The sequence below is a fragment of the Natator depressus genome, chromosome 1 (assembly GCF_965152275.1).
Source record: "Natator depressus isolate rNatDep1 chromosome 1, rNatDep2.hap1, whole genome shotgun sequence".
NCBI lineage: Eukaryota > Metazoa > Chordata > Testudines > Cheloniidae > Natator > Natator depressus.
The window spans coordinates 286,074,068-286,092,719 of NC_134234.1; the positions used below are offsets into that span (position 1 = coordinate 286,074,068).

Sequence of the window (18,652 nt, forward strand, 5' to 3'; positions counted from 1 at the left end):
TTTAGACTGCAGGCCCTTTCAGGGCAGGGAGCAAGTCTTCTAAAACTTGATTAATATGCTTTGTGAACTGTCAGGTCTATTGATGGTCTGGTATTCAAATAAAGATATACATACATTTGTTCTAGAAGAGTCCAGCCAATCAAGATGCTCAACTCTTAAGCAGTACACATTTTCCCCCCAAAAGTTTGCTACATGCTAATGCCAAATGAGTGATCAAGACATTTAAGTAGACTTGATAACACATGGCATCATGATGCAATAATAAAAACCTGCAGACTATCAAGATATGTTCACTAGAATATTTGACAATACCTGCCCATGGACAAATAGGCAGTCAACTGAACAGCTTGCCAAGCCAAGGAGAAACTTGTCAGTTTTAATCTTCTAAGGTTTGTTTTTTTTAGGAGAGTTACTCATTTGTACATTATGAATAATAGGACACTATCCTTTCAGTTCCTCTTAATTTCCACCTGCCCAACAGGTTTTTGGTTAAAAGGGAACTTGCAACTGAAATGTGAAGAATGTCCTAGATTTTGCTAAACTAAATAATCAATGTAAAAGAAAGCATTCAGTAATTAAAGGAGTACACTTTTCTTAAAGTGTGCAGTTTATTATGGAATAAACCCTCACTTCTATCCCAGTTATTAGGTAATTTTCACATATAACTGAAGTACCACAAGCAGTATTTTAAAATTTGTAACTCCTTCTAAAAGCATGGTATTTTGCACCTGCATTCTTTGTGCTTACACAAGAATCCAGGTGCAAAATACCATGGCAAAGACAGAAGACTGCCATGGTAGATCCACCGCCAGTTCCCATATTTCTTACATTTGTAAGTACACCCATACGTACAACCCTGAATAACCTCGTTAATTTACAACTTGAAGAATGACAGAATATCATCTTTTAGAAGAAAGCGGTCTCTTATTAGTCTATCAGGGCATAAAACAGATTATTTGTATTCCAAGCAAAAATACCTCAAACTGGTACAGCCTCTTAATTCTGCATCTCATTCAAAATAGCTTGTCTAATTTTTCTAAAAATATTTTTAAAGCTTTTTCTTTTACATTTTAGATTTCAAGGCCAGAAGAGACCATTGTGATCATCAGTCTGACCTCCTGTAAAACAGGTCATATAATTTCCCCAAAATAATTCCCAGAACATATCTTTTTTTAAAATCTTGATTTAAAAATAAAAGTAGGACTTGTGGCACCTTAGAGACTAACAAATATATTTAGTTTATTTATTTAGTCTGTAAGGTGCCACAAGTCCTCCTTTTCTTTTTGCAGATACAGACTAACACGGCTGCTACTCTGAAACCTGATTTTAAAATGATCACCATAACCCATGGTAAATTGTTCCAATTGTTAATTACACTCACTGTCAAAAATTTTATTGCCAGTCTCAATTTGTCTAGCTTCAACTTCTAACCACTGGAGAGTGTTATACCTTTCTTTGCTAGACTGAGGAGCCCAAATATCTGAACATTCCCCATATAGATACTTATAGACTGGAATCAAGTCACCCCTTAACCTTCTCTCTGTTAAGCTAAACACATTAAGTCCTTGAATCAATCACTAAGACCATAAGGCATGTTTTCTAATTCTTTATCATTCTTTATCTTCTCTGAACCCTCTCCAATTTATCAACATCCTTTCTGAATCAGGGGCATCAGAAGTTGACACAGCCCTGGCGTACATTACAGAATTAGGTCGATGTAAGTCAGCTTACGTTGACGCAACTCTGTAAGCGTCTTCACTAAAAGATAGCTTCCACCAATGTAACTCACCCACTACACCGATTTAACTCCATCACCACGAGAGGCACAGCGCTTAGGCCGATGTAATTAGGTCGATACAATGTCAGTGTAGACACTGCGTTGCTTACATCCACTCATGAGGAGGAGGTATGGGAAGCTAAACCTTCCCAAATGGGCAAGAAATGCCAGATGCAGTGCACCTCCCTTTGGAGGCATGCCAGCCCACCACCTTTGAAGCGCCACCGCTGGAAGCTCCCAAGAAGTGGGGGAGCCACCAGCACGCAGACAGTGGCCACTCCCCGAGGCCCCATCTACTACTCCACTTCTTCCCCCCAAGGCCTTGCCCCCGCTCCGCCTCTTCCCTTCCCCACCCCCGCTCCACCTCTTCCCCCCCGACCGCTCCTCTCCTGAGGAGGGGGTGAAGTGTGAGCAGGGGGAGGAGAGGCACGGGAGAAAAGGCAGAGCTGGGGCAATGCTTCAGTATGGAGTGCAGTCGGAGCCTACAGGGGAGCAAGGAGTGGGGCCACGGTCCGGGCACCAGTGCCTCCCCCACGCTTCTAGGGAGCTTCCAGCGCTCAAGCACAGCCACCCCAAACACAAGAGTCACACGCCACCTATACATCCACTGTTGCTGCCTTTCAGAAATTGTCCCACAACGCCCCAAACTGACAGTTAAATCAGTCCAAGTGTTCCTGGTGAGGATGCGCACCTCCAACACAAGGAGTGTAGTGTGGACATGTAAAACCTATTTAATTACTGCGGTGGCTATACGGCCACATAACTTAGGTCGACTTAATTCTGTAGCATAGACTTGCCCACTGTATTCCAACAGCAGACACACCAGTGCCACATACAGAGGTAAAATAACCTCTCTGCTTCTGCTCAAGATTTCCGTTTATGCATCCCAGGATTGCATTAGCTATTTTGGCAACAGAGTCGCACCATGACCCCCAAATCTTTTTCAGAGTTGTTGCTTCCTAGGATAGAGTCCCGCACCCTGTAAATATGGCCTACATTTTTTCCTCGATGTATACGTTTAGCCATATTAAAATGCATATTGTTTGCTAGTGCCCAGCTTACCAACCAAGATTGCTTGGAACTGGTCACCTGTTGAGCTGTTCTCTTCATTATTTACTGCTCCCACAATTTTGGGGTCAAGTGCAATCAGTGATGATTTTGTTTTCTTCCAGGTCATGGATAAGAAGTGTTAAATAGCGTAAGGGGTCAAAAGAATTTCATCCTCTTTAGGCCTATGTGTTCATTTTCCGATTCAATATTGGATCTTTGTTTGCTTACACCACACACATTTTGTTAACCAACAACAATTAGTTTTTATTACTGTAAGCACTGCATTCAGACCTAAATCGCCAGGTAGCTCCAGTTTCAAAATCATCTCATGGTAGAAAGTAGTCATGTACAAAGCAAAAGATAATAGCATTATTTTCAGATAACAAAATGAGCTTAGAGATGGTGATCAATGAAAGGAATTTACTGTAACCAAGTTCCTTCACGGCCCTGTTCTCCACCAATAAGTAGCACTGCACTCTACCTCTTAAAAATCCAGTTTGCTCCCAAGAGTTCCAAAATGGCCACAAACCTGGAGTGTTTAATCAAGGATTCAGGTTCCTGGCCAACGGACCCAAAACATGGCCCCAGTATGAAGACATTGATTCTTAGCTCTGCTTTCCAGTTATTTGATTCATAACTTTAGACTACCTCCAAACAAGTCAATGACCCCAACAAGGAGCCAGACCACTGAGTCTCCAGAATTTCTAATGAGTTTGTCCGCATCACATATCTTCTACTCTGCCACTTGTGAAACAAACTACACAAAGTACTGACTGCATATAGAATGCATATAGTGTTGTAGCTGTGTTGGTCCCAAGCTATTATAGAGACAAGGGGGGTATAATAGTTTATTTTATTGGACCAACTTCTTTTGGTAAGAAACAACCTTTTGGGCTTACACAGAGCTCTTCTTTGGGACAAGAACAGCTACATGTAAGCTTGAAATCCTGTCTCCCAACAACAGAAGTTGGACACACCTTGTCTCTCTTATATACAACCTACCATATAAAGTCTCCAAACATATACTACTTTTCTTTTAAGGTCTCTTGTCCTCACTGCTTTTAGAGTGATGTGCCAGAAAGGTTATTTCCCAAGATGTATTGAACCAGTTTAACAATTTCACTTTGCACTATACAATACTCTTCTTTTTCTTATTTTGCCAACAGAAACCTTACTATGCACTCAAGACTTATTTGCTGGAGTGGAGGTAACATCTCTAGAATCCTTATCTGAATTTCCCATTCTTTTACTGTGAAAAAACACAAGAAGTTAACTCAAGATGAGCAGTCACTCGAAGTGCTTGGCGGATCATGCAGAGACACTTAACAGCTATCTGTATTCACAGTATCACAGCTTGATCACTAACATCCCACTGGGTCCAAAGAGTAAACGCTGTCATGGGCTAAAAGTTTTATACAGTTCAGCAAAAAATGGATTTCACCTTTACTGGCTTACATATTTGGAGTGAGTTAGATTTTACTAAGGCTAAGAAACAAAAACTTTTATGTAAGTGAAAGATGTGTATGCATTGTAAAAAGTGAATTTTTGAGTTTTTAAGGTATAAACCACACAGCACTTTACTCATTCCTTGAGGATTCCCAGTTGTGGGAAACAACTGAATACAAGCAAAAAAAAAAAAAGTTATGCCAAAAATGCTCCAGTCTGAAATTAAACCCTCTTATTGCTGTGCTTCGCAACAGGAGTGTTTCTTGACACAATGATGGTGAACTATGAGAAGAGGTAGGGCCAGTTTCGAGGGAGAGATTAAAAATAATATTTAAAATAACATTTCTTTACACTGTAATTCCGGTGCAAAGTGACAGACATAAGCTGAAATGTAGTTTACAAGTTTATGGAATATTCCAAATAAATTTTTTTTTTTTTTAATAGTTTGGGGTAGGAAAAGAAAGCTGTTAAGGCTTTTTGAAAAAATTAGAACTGAAAGATAACAGTCAGATAGTGATTGAACTTCCATCACTCAATGCCCGGTCATATGCTAGAGACTAATTTAATGTGCACACAACTTACACAGGAAATGAGAACGTATGCACTGATGTTTACAAGTCACTTACTTCATGAAAGAGTTAGTGCTTGCCACTTTTCTAATCGAAGTGTTGAATGGGGTTTAAAAAAAGACTAGCCACCTCTTACCATGTCTTACACTCAACAGAAAAAGTTTCAGAGTGGCAGCCGTGTTAGTCTGTAACAGCAAAAAGAATGAGGAGTATTTGTGGCACCTTAGAGACTAACAAATTTATTTGGGCATAAGTTTTCATGGGCTAAATCCACTTCATCAGGTGCATGCAGTGGAAAATACAGTAGGAAGATGAGAGAGAGAGAGAGGTAGAATGAAAAAATGGGGGCTGCCGTACCAAACTGACTAATCAAATAATAGCCCACCTATTGGCTAGTAGTTAGAACCCTGCAAATCTGCAGATGTCCACTTTATATCTGCAGATGCAGATATCCATGGACCATTTTTGCCGATTGCAGATGGATGCGGATCCAAATTTTACATCTAAAGCCCTGCAAATCTGCAGATATTCGCAGATCATTTTTGTGGATACAAATTTTGTATCCGCACAGCCTCGTATTTATAGCCCTCTAGAGGCTCCCGCTCATCAGAGAAGTCTCCAGCAGGGAACATACAGGTGGTTTCTGCTGCCTTTCTACCACCTAGACAATGGAAAGGAAGCAGAACAGGACCAAGCATTGATTGTGACCCCTTTACCTTTTTTGACATATTTGCTCAGTGTGAGGGCTGAACATATATCTGCAGGATAGGTCCATCAATGGCATCCCTAGCCTCTGTCTGCCAGAAGCTGGAAATGAGCAACAGGGAATGGATCACTTGATGGTTACCTGTTCATTCCCCCTGGGGCACCTGACCCTGGCCACTGTCGGAAGACAGGATACTGGGCTAGATGGACCTTTGGTCTGACCCAGTATGGCCATTCTTACGTTCTTATGACACCACTGCTCTAAACTCTGATTCAAAAGAGAAGTAGCTTTCTTCCAAATACAAAGAGTTCAAGATACATTTACATACAAAGTACTTTTTGTACAGTGACTGAGAAATCCAGCTTGTGGAATATCCACACTCCGGAGACTATACAGGTATAGCTAGGTCACCACAGCTACGCCAGCATAAGTCTGTAATGTAGCCACAGCCTACACTGATTAAAAGGTTCCCCCCCACCCCTTCTCCCCATTCATGGAGGACCACCACCCTCCCAAGCAACAGTAGGTACATCCATGAAAATTTTCTATCGATCTAGCTGCGTCTACACTAGGGGTTAGGTTGGCACAGCTACAGCACACCTCTGATTAATGTAGCTATGTCAACCTAACTTTGTAGACTAGACCTTAGTCTTCAGGAGGGCTTATAAAATCCATTTGAGTGTTCACCAGTGGAAAGCTTGCCCATCAAAATCTTCAGAATTTAACACTTTCGTCTTTTATTAAAAACTTCACTGGGAGTTGTGATGCTCAGTACCACTTAATAAAAAGAGGCAAGTTTCTAGCCCTTGTGGTTATACATTACAGGAATATCTTCCTGAGTATTCAGTCTATTCCAGTGTTTTGCCTTATGTTCACAGCTTTCCCAAAGAGCAGAAGACTGCCCAGTTTCACTGCAGCTCTTCTGAGCCACGTGGGTAGCAATAAAACTGACAATTACATACCTATTACTCTGCTACTGCTTGAGAAGGCTACTGTCAGTGGTAGACCACAAAAATGGCACAGTAACTGCTACATCCCTTTCCACAGGCAAAAGGATAGTGTTCAGAGAGGGGGGGAGGAGGGGGGATTCTTTCCCATTCCCAGAATAGCAGAAAGATTCAAAATGTATCAGACAACTATATGCTGTTGCAGGAGACCCAGTAGGTTCCAGGGATACATTAATAGTTTGTATTGCAGTAGCACCTAGAGGCGTCAATCAGGAATTAGGGCCCCATTGTGCTAGGGCACTGCACACACAAGGAAATACACATTTGCTATATTCCAATATATTGATCTACCTACATCTATTGTATTTGTGTCTTGAATTAGTTTGTCTATCTAGTCTGCAAGCAATTTATGGCAGTGACTGCACCTCCATCTGTTTATTTTGTATGTTACACACTTACTTCAACTAAAGATATATGCAGCTTTTCATCTCAGTCACTGTTCCAAGACCAGACTACACATTACCATCTAACTGTTGCTCACTCTCTTTAAGACAAGATTCTGTCATCTTTTTAATTTCTAATGAACAGCTGTCTAGATAAAGAAAATACCACTACAGTTAATAGACAGTTTTGATGCCCATTTCAGGGAGGCCAAGAGTTGAATTAGCATGATTCACCACCCTGAGATGATAGATACAAAAATGGAAATGTGTTTTGTGGTTACAGAATGGCAGTTTCTAAATTCACTTTAAGTCATTTTTAAAAGTTACTTTCACATATTTAAGAAGTCCAAACAGGTACTATGTGAAGATTTAAAAGACTGCTATGATGCTCAAACTAAGGCCTCAACCTTTATTTTATATAGGATACTCAATCTTAACAAATTTAGATTAAGATCACTGCTAGAAAGCACTACATCACATCAACCTAGAGCAGTGGTTCTCAAACTTATTTGATCAGTACCCCTCTGTAATTGTTTACCCCCCCGCCCCCCCCCACACACACACAGGCACCCAGCTCTGAAAGCAGCGCCATGCCAGCAGCAGCACAAAAGTAGGGGTGGCAATGTGGGAAAAAAAATTATATTTGTCAATATCACTTTTCACAGAAGACGTAGCGCCCCACTGCCACCCTTACTTCTGTACCACTGCTGCCACCCCAGGGCTAACAGCTGGAGTCTGCCACCTCCAGGTGAGGGACTGTGGGGGGTGGAGGGGAAATGAGATGAGATCCTAAGCCACCCCCTGGTGAGGGCAGGGGGCAGAGGAATCTGAGCCTATGTGGCAGTGCAGCAGCTGTCAGCCGCCCCAGGGCAGCGGAGCTGTGGCTGTACCTTTTACCCCTACCTCCCGGGTGTGCATGGCCCTTCTGCAGGAGCCCCAGCATCCCAGGTTTAACAGCCAGAGCTCTTCAAAACAAAGCACACAGCTCACACCTCCCTTAACACTTTCCTGCACCTCCCTTGGCAGGCCTGAGAACCACTGTCCTAGAGCAAAACCAAACCTTTTGCAGTATAACCTCATTTGTGAAAATATCATCCAAACCTGGGTTATGCTTTATTGATTGCACAGCTTCACTTATGTATTAAAACTTAATCTGCTTTACCATTTGGCAGCTACAGGTGAATTCCAGCCCTGTTTGGCCCAAAGACATCCGAATGCAGATGAATCTTACTGAGATCATACCAATACATAAAACAAATATCAAAGTGCTTAGTGAAACAGAAAAGTCATGCTAGATAGACAGGTGTCAACAGGTTAGAACAGGAGATCAAGTCAGGTTCTACACAGTTGTCAAATAGACTCATGGGACACCTCGAGCAATTCATCCTTCTGTGCCTCAATTTATACATCAGTAAGTGGGAACACTACTTACCTATACTATAGATGCATTGGGAAGATTATGCTGTCAAGACCCTGAAGTGGAAAGTGTTAGAGTGCAAAATAGCATTGAGTAAGTGTATGCCTCATTACAGTAAGAGACCCCTCTTACCATTGACCTAATACTTACTGTTGACTTCCCCACGCTCGGCTACTCCCGAACCTCTCATTCTCACGTACATGAGTCCCAGTATCAGAAAAAACAAGCATGCAGCAGTTAAGAGAAACATGGACAGGTAATGTGCACTGAAGCCTCCAGTGGTGGATACCTCCTCTCTCTTGAACTGTTGGAGAAGCTCCTCCTCAGGCTCAGAAAGCTTTTGCTTATAGGTGTTTTTCAGGTAGGTGTGATTAGAGCCCGTGTGGTTGGAGTGATTGATTCTAAGGGAAGAAGGGGTTGCAGCACCCAGAGAGAGGCTGTTAGTAGCTGAATAAATCCTGGGTTCAATATTAAAGCCACCAGTAGCACCGCTGAGAACATGATTATTGGCTGCTTTCCTAACAGTGCCCAGAGGGTCACTGATTTTGCTGCTGTCCATGTCTGTGGGCTGCGGCAGTACCAAGAGTGGAGGGGAATTCTTGGAGGAAGTGCTCCGGTATCTGGGGATGGAAGGGCTGGTGTCCAAGTTTTCACAGTCTCCCCCCCTCGTCACCGCTGCCTCCTCCTCCTGATTTCTGCCCCTGTCTAGACTTCCAGCAGCAGCCGCCTCCGCCCTGTCATTCATTGCGATTACACCAGCACCGCCGCCTCCTCCAGCCCTTTGCTGGCCCGTCTCCATCATGCCAGCGCCCGCTGCAGCACATTTGCTGGCCGTGAATGGGGCAGCAGATTTGCTCAGGCTCCGTCTGGCCCGGTGCTGGCGGGCTGCAGTCTCCTCCTTCAATACCTGCTGCTTGGCTCTCTCCCCCTCCTCCTCCGAGTCGGAATACTCGGCCCTGCTACCAAAAGAGGGGTGCCTGTTACCATTCACAGTCCGGTTCTTCCACTGCCGCTCCTCCTCGTCCTCTTCCTCCTCCCCTTCCCCAGGCTCCCGCATGCCCTGAGTCTGAGCCCCCGCCGTGGCCGTCGGTCTCCTGGCCACCGCCCCCCACCAGGCACTGGGCTTCCTCCTAGCCGCCTCCGGGGGGGAACTGTTCCTCTCGCTGCAGGCTCCATGGGAGGCTGCGGGCCTCAAGCCGCGGACTGGGGGTGACGCCCGCTCCCTCCGGCTGCTGCCGCTGCCGCCGCCGCCGCCCCCGGCGCCGGCCTGGCTCCTGGGACTGGCCTCCACATCCGACTCGTCCGAGCTGAAGCCCAGCAGCACTTTGCCGCCCCCGACAGGGGGTGCTGCGCGGCTCCGGCCGCCCCCGCCTGCGCCGCCCGGCAAGGAGGGCTGGCCGGGGCTGGCCGGCCGGGCCCCCATGCCCGGGGCCGCCCTGCCGCCGCCCCCCGGCGCTGCCGCGGCCCCCGTGTTATTGTTGTTGCTGTTCCGGGTCTTGTTGGCGCCGCCGCGGGCTCCGGCCCGCTCGTCCTCCCGCAGTTTCTTCAGCTTCTTCAGGTAGACGGGCCGAGTGCTCTCGGTGACCGGCCCCGGGGAGAAGCCGAAGCGCCTAAGCTCCGAGAACAGCTCCTCGTCTGTGAGCTGCGCGGTCGCCGCCATGTTCCTCTACCCCGCCGCCGCGGCGTTGCCTACCCACGCGCCGCGCCGCTCTCCCGTCCCCGCCGGAACTGACGCGTGCGCACTAGACTGTGGCCTAGACCCGTCTGTCACCCTGGAAGCGCCACCCCCCGCCGGAGACGCCAGCCAGACTGGAGAGGGAGGGGACACTTCCCCCGGGGGCCGAGCTTACCCTTATGCGTAAGCATGGCCTGCGCTGCGCTCCACGGCCTTACGCTGGTGCTGGGCACGGGGGGGGCTGAACGACACCCACGTGCACGCCCGTCTGCGAGCAGCGCGGCCCTCCCCTGCGAGAAGAGCGCGTTGCAATGCGCCAAGCGGGGCGGCGCCGGAGGGGACGGAGCCGTGAGAGCTACTCGGTAGCGAAGGGTGCGCTGATTGCTGCCATTCTCTGGCGTCCCAGGAAGGCGGCTGGTGGGCCTCAGGAGGGAATGGTGTAGGAGGCTGGGCTCCACCCAGCAAAGTTGGGTCCCCCTCCTGCAGCCAAAAATCTGTGTGAAGTGGCATGGGGTAAATGGTGGACATATAAAGTCATCCCCTCTGCCACATGCATGAAAATGGAGCCATGGATACAAGAATGAGGCAAGCTTAGATTTAGTACCAATTGCTCCATTAAAGCTGCAGCAGAACAAGTCTGAAATAGGTGTGGATAAGATATGCTATCAAGATGGGGGGGGGGGTGCAGTCAGTGTAGGCAATTTGCTTCTACAAGCCTTTCCTCGACCTAGTCATGTCTACACTGCAGGCTTGGCTACTTTAATTATGGTCCAGACCTCGAGGTTATGAATTTTTCACACCCCTCAGTGACGGATCTAGGTTGATCTAAATTTTGTGTGTAGACTAGGGCTGAGGCAGAGGGCATGGCAATAGGGAGCTGTCCTCAGCATCTGTACCCACCCCTGTAGGCTCATTTCAACACAGAAGACTATTAGCTCTGAGGCTGTTCAACTTATGCTGGAGGCAGGGCCAGACTATGCAGGTGCTTAGAAGGCCTTTTAGAATGGTGAGAATGATTAATCACTTTTGCCTCTCTTTCCATTCCTTACTAAGTAGAGCTCACCTGGAGCACAAAAATCAGCCCTATTGCTCTTTCAGGAGGAGCCATTTCAAATAGCTCTGAAAAGCACTCTGTAAATGTTAGGTATTATCTTTATCTACAGCAGTAGCCAGGAATTGCCAGTTGTCATTTGCAACTGCCACAGGATCTTCTGTTTCCAACATTCCATCCCTATTCCTGCTGAATGAGGCAGCGGTGCTGGAACCATTTGTTTAGTGGGGGTGCTGAGAGCCATTGAATCAAACTGTAAACCCTGGATATAATGGAAACCACTTCAAGCCGGGGATGCTGCCACACCCCCTGCACCCCTAGTTCCTGCACCTATGGAATGAGGACCACCCTCAACAACATTTCCCTTCGCTACAGTCTGAAATGCAGTAAAGAGGAACAGGAGTGCTGCAAGCTCAGTACTTGTCTCAGGCTACTAGTAGCCCTGGCCAGCCGAGTAGTCGTCAGTTCCTCAGAGATCACTAGGGCCTGTAATTGGGCATTGCACTGCACTTTTGGCTAATGTCAGTTTAATACTGATATATGTTGAGTTAAACCACACTGAAGCTGGTGAGGTTAACAGCTGCTTTTCATTCAGGTTAAAAGAAAGAAACAATAGGGGACCAAACCCAACAAAGAACACTGCCTAAAACAGGCAGATGTAAGTCTGTATGTCCCCTGAACAAAGTACTGTGTGTTGGCCCTGGAAGAAGCCTAGAGAGAGGTTTTGGGCTAGGTGTGGTCTGAAAGGGTTTGTCTACACAGCAATAGAGCACCCATCACTGGCCTATGTCAGTTGATTCAGGCTCTTGGGGGTCAGGCTGTGGGGCTATAAAATTGCAGTGTACATGTCCAGTTTTGGAATTGAGCCCAAGTCAGCTGACATAAGACAGTTGTGGCTGTTTTACTGTAGTGTAGATATACCCAAAGAGGCTGGATTCTGTGAGCAAGGAAACTCACTCATGTTGTTCTTTGTAAAGAAAGAAAATTGCATAAAAGAAAATACCTGACCCCATCACCAATTTCTCCTCCCACCAGGAACAACGTGGTGACTCCAAACTCTTCCCTCCTGCACCCTGTGCTCCTCTCTTCAAGTTCCATGCCGATTGTTACATCTTTAAACAATTTTTGTTGTTATGGGTGGTAGAGCTGGACAACATTTTTCACACAATTTTTTCCTCTGAAAAATGCAGATTCTGCTCAATCACCACATTTTGTGAATTTAACAAAATTGTTTTAGTCAAGGCTCTGTGTCCTCTTGGTCCTGGGCTTGGCCCTGTTTGTCCAAGCGTGCCAGCTCTCTGCTGCTATTATACAGTTGTATTTGATTTAATCTCCACCACTGACCTGAGACTGTAACTACTTCATATGACCTGTGTCCCACTGAATTTTCAATTGTTCGCTTTTCCCATTTCTTTAGGTGGCTATTTAATGGTTAAGCCAGATCTGCTCCCCTGTGCAAAGTAGCCTCAAGTCTTTGCTCCTTTGTTGTAAAGTGCTCCCTGCTTAACTTGGTATTCTCTTAACTGCTTCTGTGTAGTGTTCATCATTCCTCTGCTGGACTGAAACACACTGCCCCTCTTAGGAAGCAGAATCTTGGTTCTCCAGTCCATCAGTCATTGTGCTGGGCTACTATCTAGTCCAGGGGTCTCAAACTCCCCACTCACGAGCCATCTGCGGCCCGTGAACCTCCCCAACGTGGCCCGCGGGGCTCCAGCAGTTTTGGGGCCGGGTCTCTCCCTTGGGGCCCTGGCAGCGCAGTGGAGCTCAGCGGCATCTGCCTGCTCACTCCAGTGGCTGCTGGCTCCTCCTTGTGGCCCCGGCACGGGGCGGGGCTGGGCAGGGCTGTGCCTTTGCACACTGCCCCCATGCTGAGCGCCCCTGCAGCCAATGGGAAGCTGCAGGGGCGGTGCCTGGTGGCAGCAGCAGCACGCGGAGGCCCCCCCAGCCTGCCCCGCCTTGGAGCCCCAGGTAAGCGCCGCACCCCCGACTCCTTCCCAGAGCCTTCACCCCCACCCCGTCCCCATATACCCTCTCCTTCCCCCAAACTCCCTCCCAGAGCCTGCACCCCCAGCCCAGAGCCTTAGGCAGATGGGGGTTGGAGTATTGGGGGGCAGGTTCTGGGTGGCATGAGTGACATTATTGGCCCACTGGGAGGATTGGCACTGGCCCGAAGGTAAATTGAGTTTGAGACCCCTAATCTAGTCCCTGGGAGGGTGTATTTTGATGGTTCAAAGCTGCCAGGTAAGGATCCCTTCATGTCTGTTTTGCCTTGGCTGTCAGCCTCTTGGCTGTCTTTACTGCAGACTTCGCCTTTCCATTGCTTTGTGGATACCCAAGGGAAGTTGTCTTGTGCTTAAATTCCCATTTGGCACTGAATATTTGAATTCTGTTGCAGGGTACAGCACATTGTCTGAAGAAAGAAAAGGAGGACTTGTGGCACCTTAGAGACTAACAAATTTATTTGAGCATAAGCTCTCATGAGCTACAGCTCACTTCATGCTGTAGCTTACGAAAGCTTATACTCAAATAAATTTGTTAGTCTCTAAGGTGCCACAAGTCCTCCTTTTCTTTTTACGAATACAGGTTAACACGGCTGCTACTCTGAAACCTGTCACATTGTCTGAGCGTAGCATGTTAGATATACCGTACCTTGCAAAATGTGCCTTCAATTTCCTGATCACAGTTCTTGCCTGAGTGTCCTCCAAATAGTCTACCTCTGAGAAATATAGTGATAGATTCTGTAAATGAATTGACTGTCCCATGCACCCCCATACCACCAGCAGTGTCTTTGCATTGCCCCCTGCTCTTGATTCTCCCTTTTCCAGACCCTTTTACACAGATTCCACACACTTACTAAACCAGTCACTACCCTTGTTAGGGATCTGCATTAATTCAGACAAAGTCAACTCAAAAGTAAAACTCAAAGTTCCAAATATCTGTCCTGGGCATGGCTCTTACCCGAGAGCCTGGTTGAGCAAAAGGGTTCCTTCAAGTGGGTTTTTTTTTTCCCAGTTCTTAAGATCCACTCTGGGAATTGGCTTGCCACTGTCCTACTCACAGCTGACTCCACTGCAGACTTCCCAGGCTCAGCTCTTCCACAAGAGCTCTCTTACAAGGAGCCAGATGCTTGAGGTTCCCTCCCTGCGCCAGGTGCCTCTGGTTGGCTCTTTTAGCAAGTCTGCTCCAGGCCCCAAGGGTCCTGCAGGCAGCTTCCTCTATTCCTCTCACAGAATTAATCTACTTAGCTAAACAAACAGAAGGTTAAGGGGTGACTTGATTACAGACTATAAGTATCTACATGGAGAAAAAATAGTTAATAGGCTCTGTAATCAAGCAGAGAAAGATATAACAACAGGATCCAATGGCTGGAAGTTGAAGCTTGACAAATTCAGACTGGAAATACATATTTAATCCCCAGAGTAATTAACACTGGAACAATTCCACTAGGGTCATGGTGGATTCACTAACAGTGACAATTTTAAAATCCACATTGGATGTTTTTCTGAAAAATATGCTCTAGGAATTATCTTGGGGAAGTTCTATAGCCTGTGCTATCCAGGATGATACAACACAGATGATCACAATGGTCCCTTCTGGCCTAGGAATCCCTGGCTCTTCTTGGGCATGCCTCAATCCCCAGGTATGAAGCATGTATCAGCCTCATGATGTCCGTGCTTAAGTCTGCTGGGCTTACTGCTCAGTCCCCTTTAAATAAAATCCTATCTTGCACTCGCTGATCTTCCTTCAGCAGATAGCAGGAGGTTACCCTCCTGCTGAACTTGCTTCTTGCCATCTGGCCAGTTCTGGAGTCTGAATTGTTTTACTATCTGTAGCACCCATGGCAAATTGCCAGCTCTACTGTGATGGGTCTCATGCTTTCTCTTCTTCGGGGGGGGGGGGGGGGGTTCAGGGCACTGTTTCTTGCCCCTGAACTGGGGTATTAACTGCCCCACTAGTGTCCCAGAGGAGGGGAATGGAGATGGAGGGACCCAGGCCCACCCTCTACTCCGGGTCCCAGCCTAGGGTCCTCTACTCCGGGTCCCAACCTAGGGATAGCAGTAAACCACTAGAACTAGCAGTTCCTTCCCCTGGGCTACTTCCCTCTCCTGCCCTTCAGCTTATGGGGCTTCCTGCCCTCTGTCTGCACAAATCAGGGGTCCCTTTACCTAGGGTCTTGGTCTTCTTAGTCCACCGTAGCACTTCTCCAAACTCTCCTCTGCTTCCCTCCAAACTGCTCTCTGCTTCTGCTCCAACTCCTCCTCTTGTCTGATTGAAACAGGGAGTTTTTATCATGTGACTGGCTTCAGGTGCTTTAATTGGCTTCAGGTGCTTTAATTAATTTATAGCAAATTTTCTTCCCTCTACAGGGAATAAGGCTCCCTTCTGGTACTCTCCTGCTGCCCCCTGGCCTGGGCTTTCCTTGCTTTTTGCCCCTTCTTTTGGCTTCCCCCCTTGACCGGGCCAGACACTCTTCCACCTTGTCCCCCCCCCGCTTTTTTTTTTTGTTTCTCTGCTGTTGCTTGAGTGCTGGTCAGCTGCCGGCTGGCTGTCAGCCCCCCCCCACCCCACCCCCCCCCCCGCCTGCCCTCAGATGCTGCTACCGCTCCAGCTGAAACCCCCTGAGAGAGGGGGGGCCTGCTGACCTGCTCCCCGGAGGGGGAGAGTGGAGGGACCCAGACCCAGCCGCTTGCTGTTTGTTTGTGGACCCATATCTGGCCGAGAGAGACTCTTATCATCTGTTCCGGCATCCCTGGAATGCTACAGCTGCAAAGAAAGCCCAGAAAAGAAAAGGAAAAAGCCGTCTACTGGAGGAACACCACCCAGGGAATCTACAAATCGCTGTGGAGGGGGCCTTAAGACTGAGTAACTTTCGAACTGTGCTCTCGTCTGGGGGGAGGCCTTGACTGTGTTTGTAGGGACACAGGGGGTGTGGCACAGAGCTGCCCCCCCGATCCATCTGTGTCCTCCCAACCCCCACACTACTATCTTCACCACTGCCCCCCTCCACTGTCTTTGCTGGCTGTTTAACATCTGCCTCTGGACTCAGCTGCTCGCCCTGATTCCACCGTGTGGGCCAGAAGCACCAGCCAACCAAACAGGACTCTCTGTACAAGCGTACGGTGGTTCATGTGCCCCCCCCCCCCGAATTGTCCACCCCACAGCTTGTCCCTTTTTACCTGACCCCAACTCCTGTTAACCACCTGCCACCGCCCCCACTGAGGCATCAGCAATGGAGGGCACCGGGATCACCTCCACCGCTGCCATGCCCATCACCTCCCCAGACTCTAGGGGAGCCCCCCCAGCTGGCAGGAAAGGCCAGGGCAAGAAGAAGGGGAAGGGCCCCGCCAAAACCACCAGGCCCCCCCGTGGCAGGGGCCACCCCCACTGCTGCGGCCCTGCCACCGACCACGGCGTCCTTCCCTGCTGCCTCCTCCACCAGCTCTGTGGGTGTCCCCTCCTCAGCCCCCAGGACGTATGCCTGGGCGGCGGCAGCCCCCTCGTCTGCCACCTCGTCATCTCTCCCGCCCACCGCCTCCGCCACCATCAATAGTGGCTGGGGCCCCTTTCCCACCATGACCAGGAAGCACGGTGTCCGATGCCTCCTGGTGCCTGCCTCGCCCCACGTGGAGACATAAGTGCAGACGTTGGCGAGGGTAGTAGGACCCATGGCTATTGTGGCGGTCTCCAAAATGTATGGGAAGGTCATCGTCTTCTTAGCATCGGAGGCTGCCGCCCAGGAGGCAGTGAAGAAGGGCCTGGCGGTGGGGGCGGGGGGTGTTTGTCCCCGTGGAGCCACTAGAAGACCTGGGCGTCCGCCTAGTCCTGACCTCCGTCCCTCCTTTTCTACCCAATGCCGCCCTGTTACCTGCTCTCTCCACCCTGGGGAAACCCGTTTCTGTCATCAGCCCTCTCCCGTTGGGCTGCAAGGACCCCACCCTCCGTCACGTCCTCTCGTTCCGCTGGCAAGTGCAGCTTTTACCACCGCCGGCGGCACGTGATGGAGAAGCGCTCGAAGGGTCCTTCCTAGTCCCCTACCAGGGAGCCCGCTATCGGGTCTTTTACTCCACAGGAGAGGCCCGGTGCTACCTCTGCCGATCAGCGGGGCATGTCCGAAGAGACTGCCCCTTGGCCCGGCGGGGAGGGGCACCCGAGACCCGGCGGGACATCGGCTCCGTCGTTGCAGACGCCCCTGGCCGCCCGACATCTGAAACCACCTCTCCCCTTGCTCGATCCACCGCTGCTCCTGCCCGGGCCCAAGAGACACCTCCCCTACAACGCCCAGATGAGTGAGGGAGCCCCACCCTTGCTGTTAATAATCCAGCAGAGCCTACGGAGGAGGGTGCAGCAAAGATATTACCGGGCATAGGAGAGGGCCTGCCCCAAGGAGAACCGCCCCCCCCCCCCGTGCTGCCTCACCGTTCCCCCCGCGAGCCCCTGAACCATCGCCTCTGCCCCCCAACACGACCCCCGCTAACCAGCCCCCAGACGATGCTATGGAGGACTGGACCCTAGTCCAGGGAAAGCAAGGCAAGCGGAAGGCTCGAGCTCTGCTGCACCCATCCGATGCGGAGGCCCCCCGGAAGACCAGGAAGGGAGGCACTGACACTGTGCCTTCCGCTATGCCCATGACTGAGATCCAGCCGCCAGTGTCGGGAGGGGAAAACAAAATAGCACTGGAAGGTAGAATCTCCCCTCCACGGGAAACCCTCCCCTCCGAGACCCCTGAGGAAGCCCCTTCTGCCCGAATATCATCCGAACCCCCCCGCGAACCCTGAAGCGACCGTCGTAGCGGGCGCCAGAGGGGAGACCCCCGGGGTGGCAGAAGACGACCTCTCCTCCATGTATGAGGAGATCGAGGCCCTAGGTTTGACCCCGGTCACCCAGGGAGAGAATGACCTCCTGCCGGCTGGCCTCGATCTGGGCAACCTTACCCCAGTTCCCCTTTCCCCATGCTCCCTCCCCCTAACTGCCTTCCCGGTCGAGCACCCTGCAGAAGGTGGTCCACCACCTGATGCCATGGCTGCCAAATCCACCACAGAGCCTGCATCTAGCATCACTGGGAGCCCCCTCCCAACCCCCTTAACCCTCGAATTTGTTCGGGAGACACCACCTCTCAGCTGCTTGCCTCCCGAAGCCCAGAGCCTCGCCTCTGCCCCCGCCCCCACCCCTGTCCCTGCCCAATCCACCTCCTCCTGCAATGCTATTGCCGCCCCCGGGTTATTTCTTCCCCGTTTTTTGCAGATCCCCCCCAAGGAGCAGCCTTTGCATTTCCCTGCCGTGACCCATTAGGAGCTGCAATTTTCCCTCCGCCATCCCCTTCTACCCCAAGGCTTGAGATGGACCTAATAACTTTAGCCTGTCAGACACCCCGTCGGTGGTCTGCACCCTGCCTGCCCACCTCAGCGGACCACGAGGCTGCACCAAGAGCCCCACCAGGGAATAACCCGGAAATCGCAACCCCACCCCCGCATGAGCTGCGAAAAGCGTTGCAAGAGTTTTTAGAAGACATCTGTGGCTCACGCAACAGGGTACAGCTGGCTCTCCAACTGTGGGGGGACTTTGATCAAATC

At 49.4% G+C, this 18,652-nt stretch overlaps 1 protein-coding gene across 1 annotated transcript in view; it reads right to left on the minus strand.

The window, feature by feature from the left end:
- LEMD3 (LEM domain containing 3) overlaps positions 1-10,095 on the minus strand; it is a 78,875-nt gene extending 68,780 nt beyond the window's left edge. Inside the window, exon 1 of the mRNA XM_074942101.1 lies at positions 8,506-10,095. Coding sequence (XP_074798202.1) covers positions 8,506-10,015 — 1,510 coding nt within the window. The 5' untranslated portion in view covers positions 10,016-10,095. The remainder of the gene's footprint in view (positions 1-8,505) is intronic.
- Positions 10,096-18,652: the final 8,557 nt, after the last annotated feature.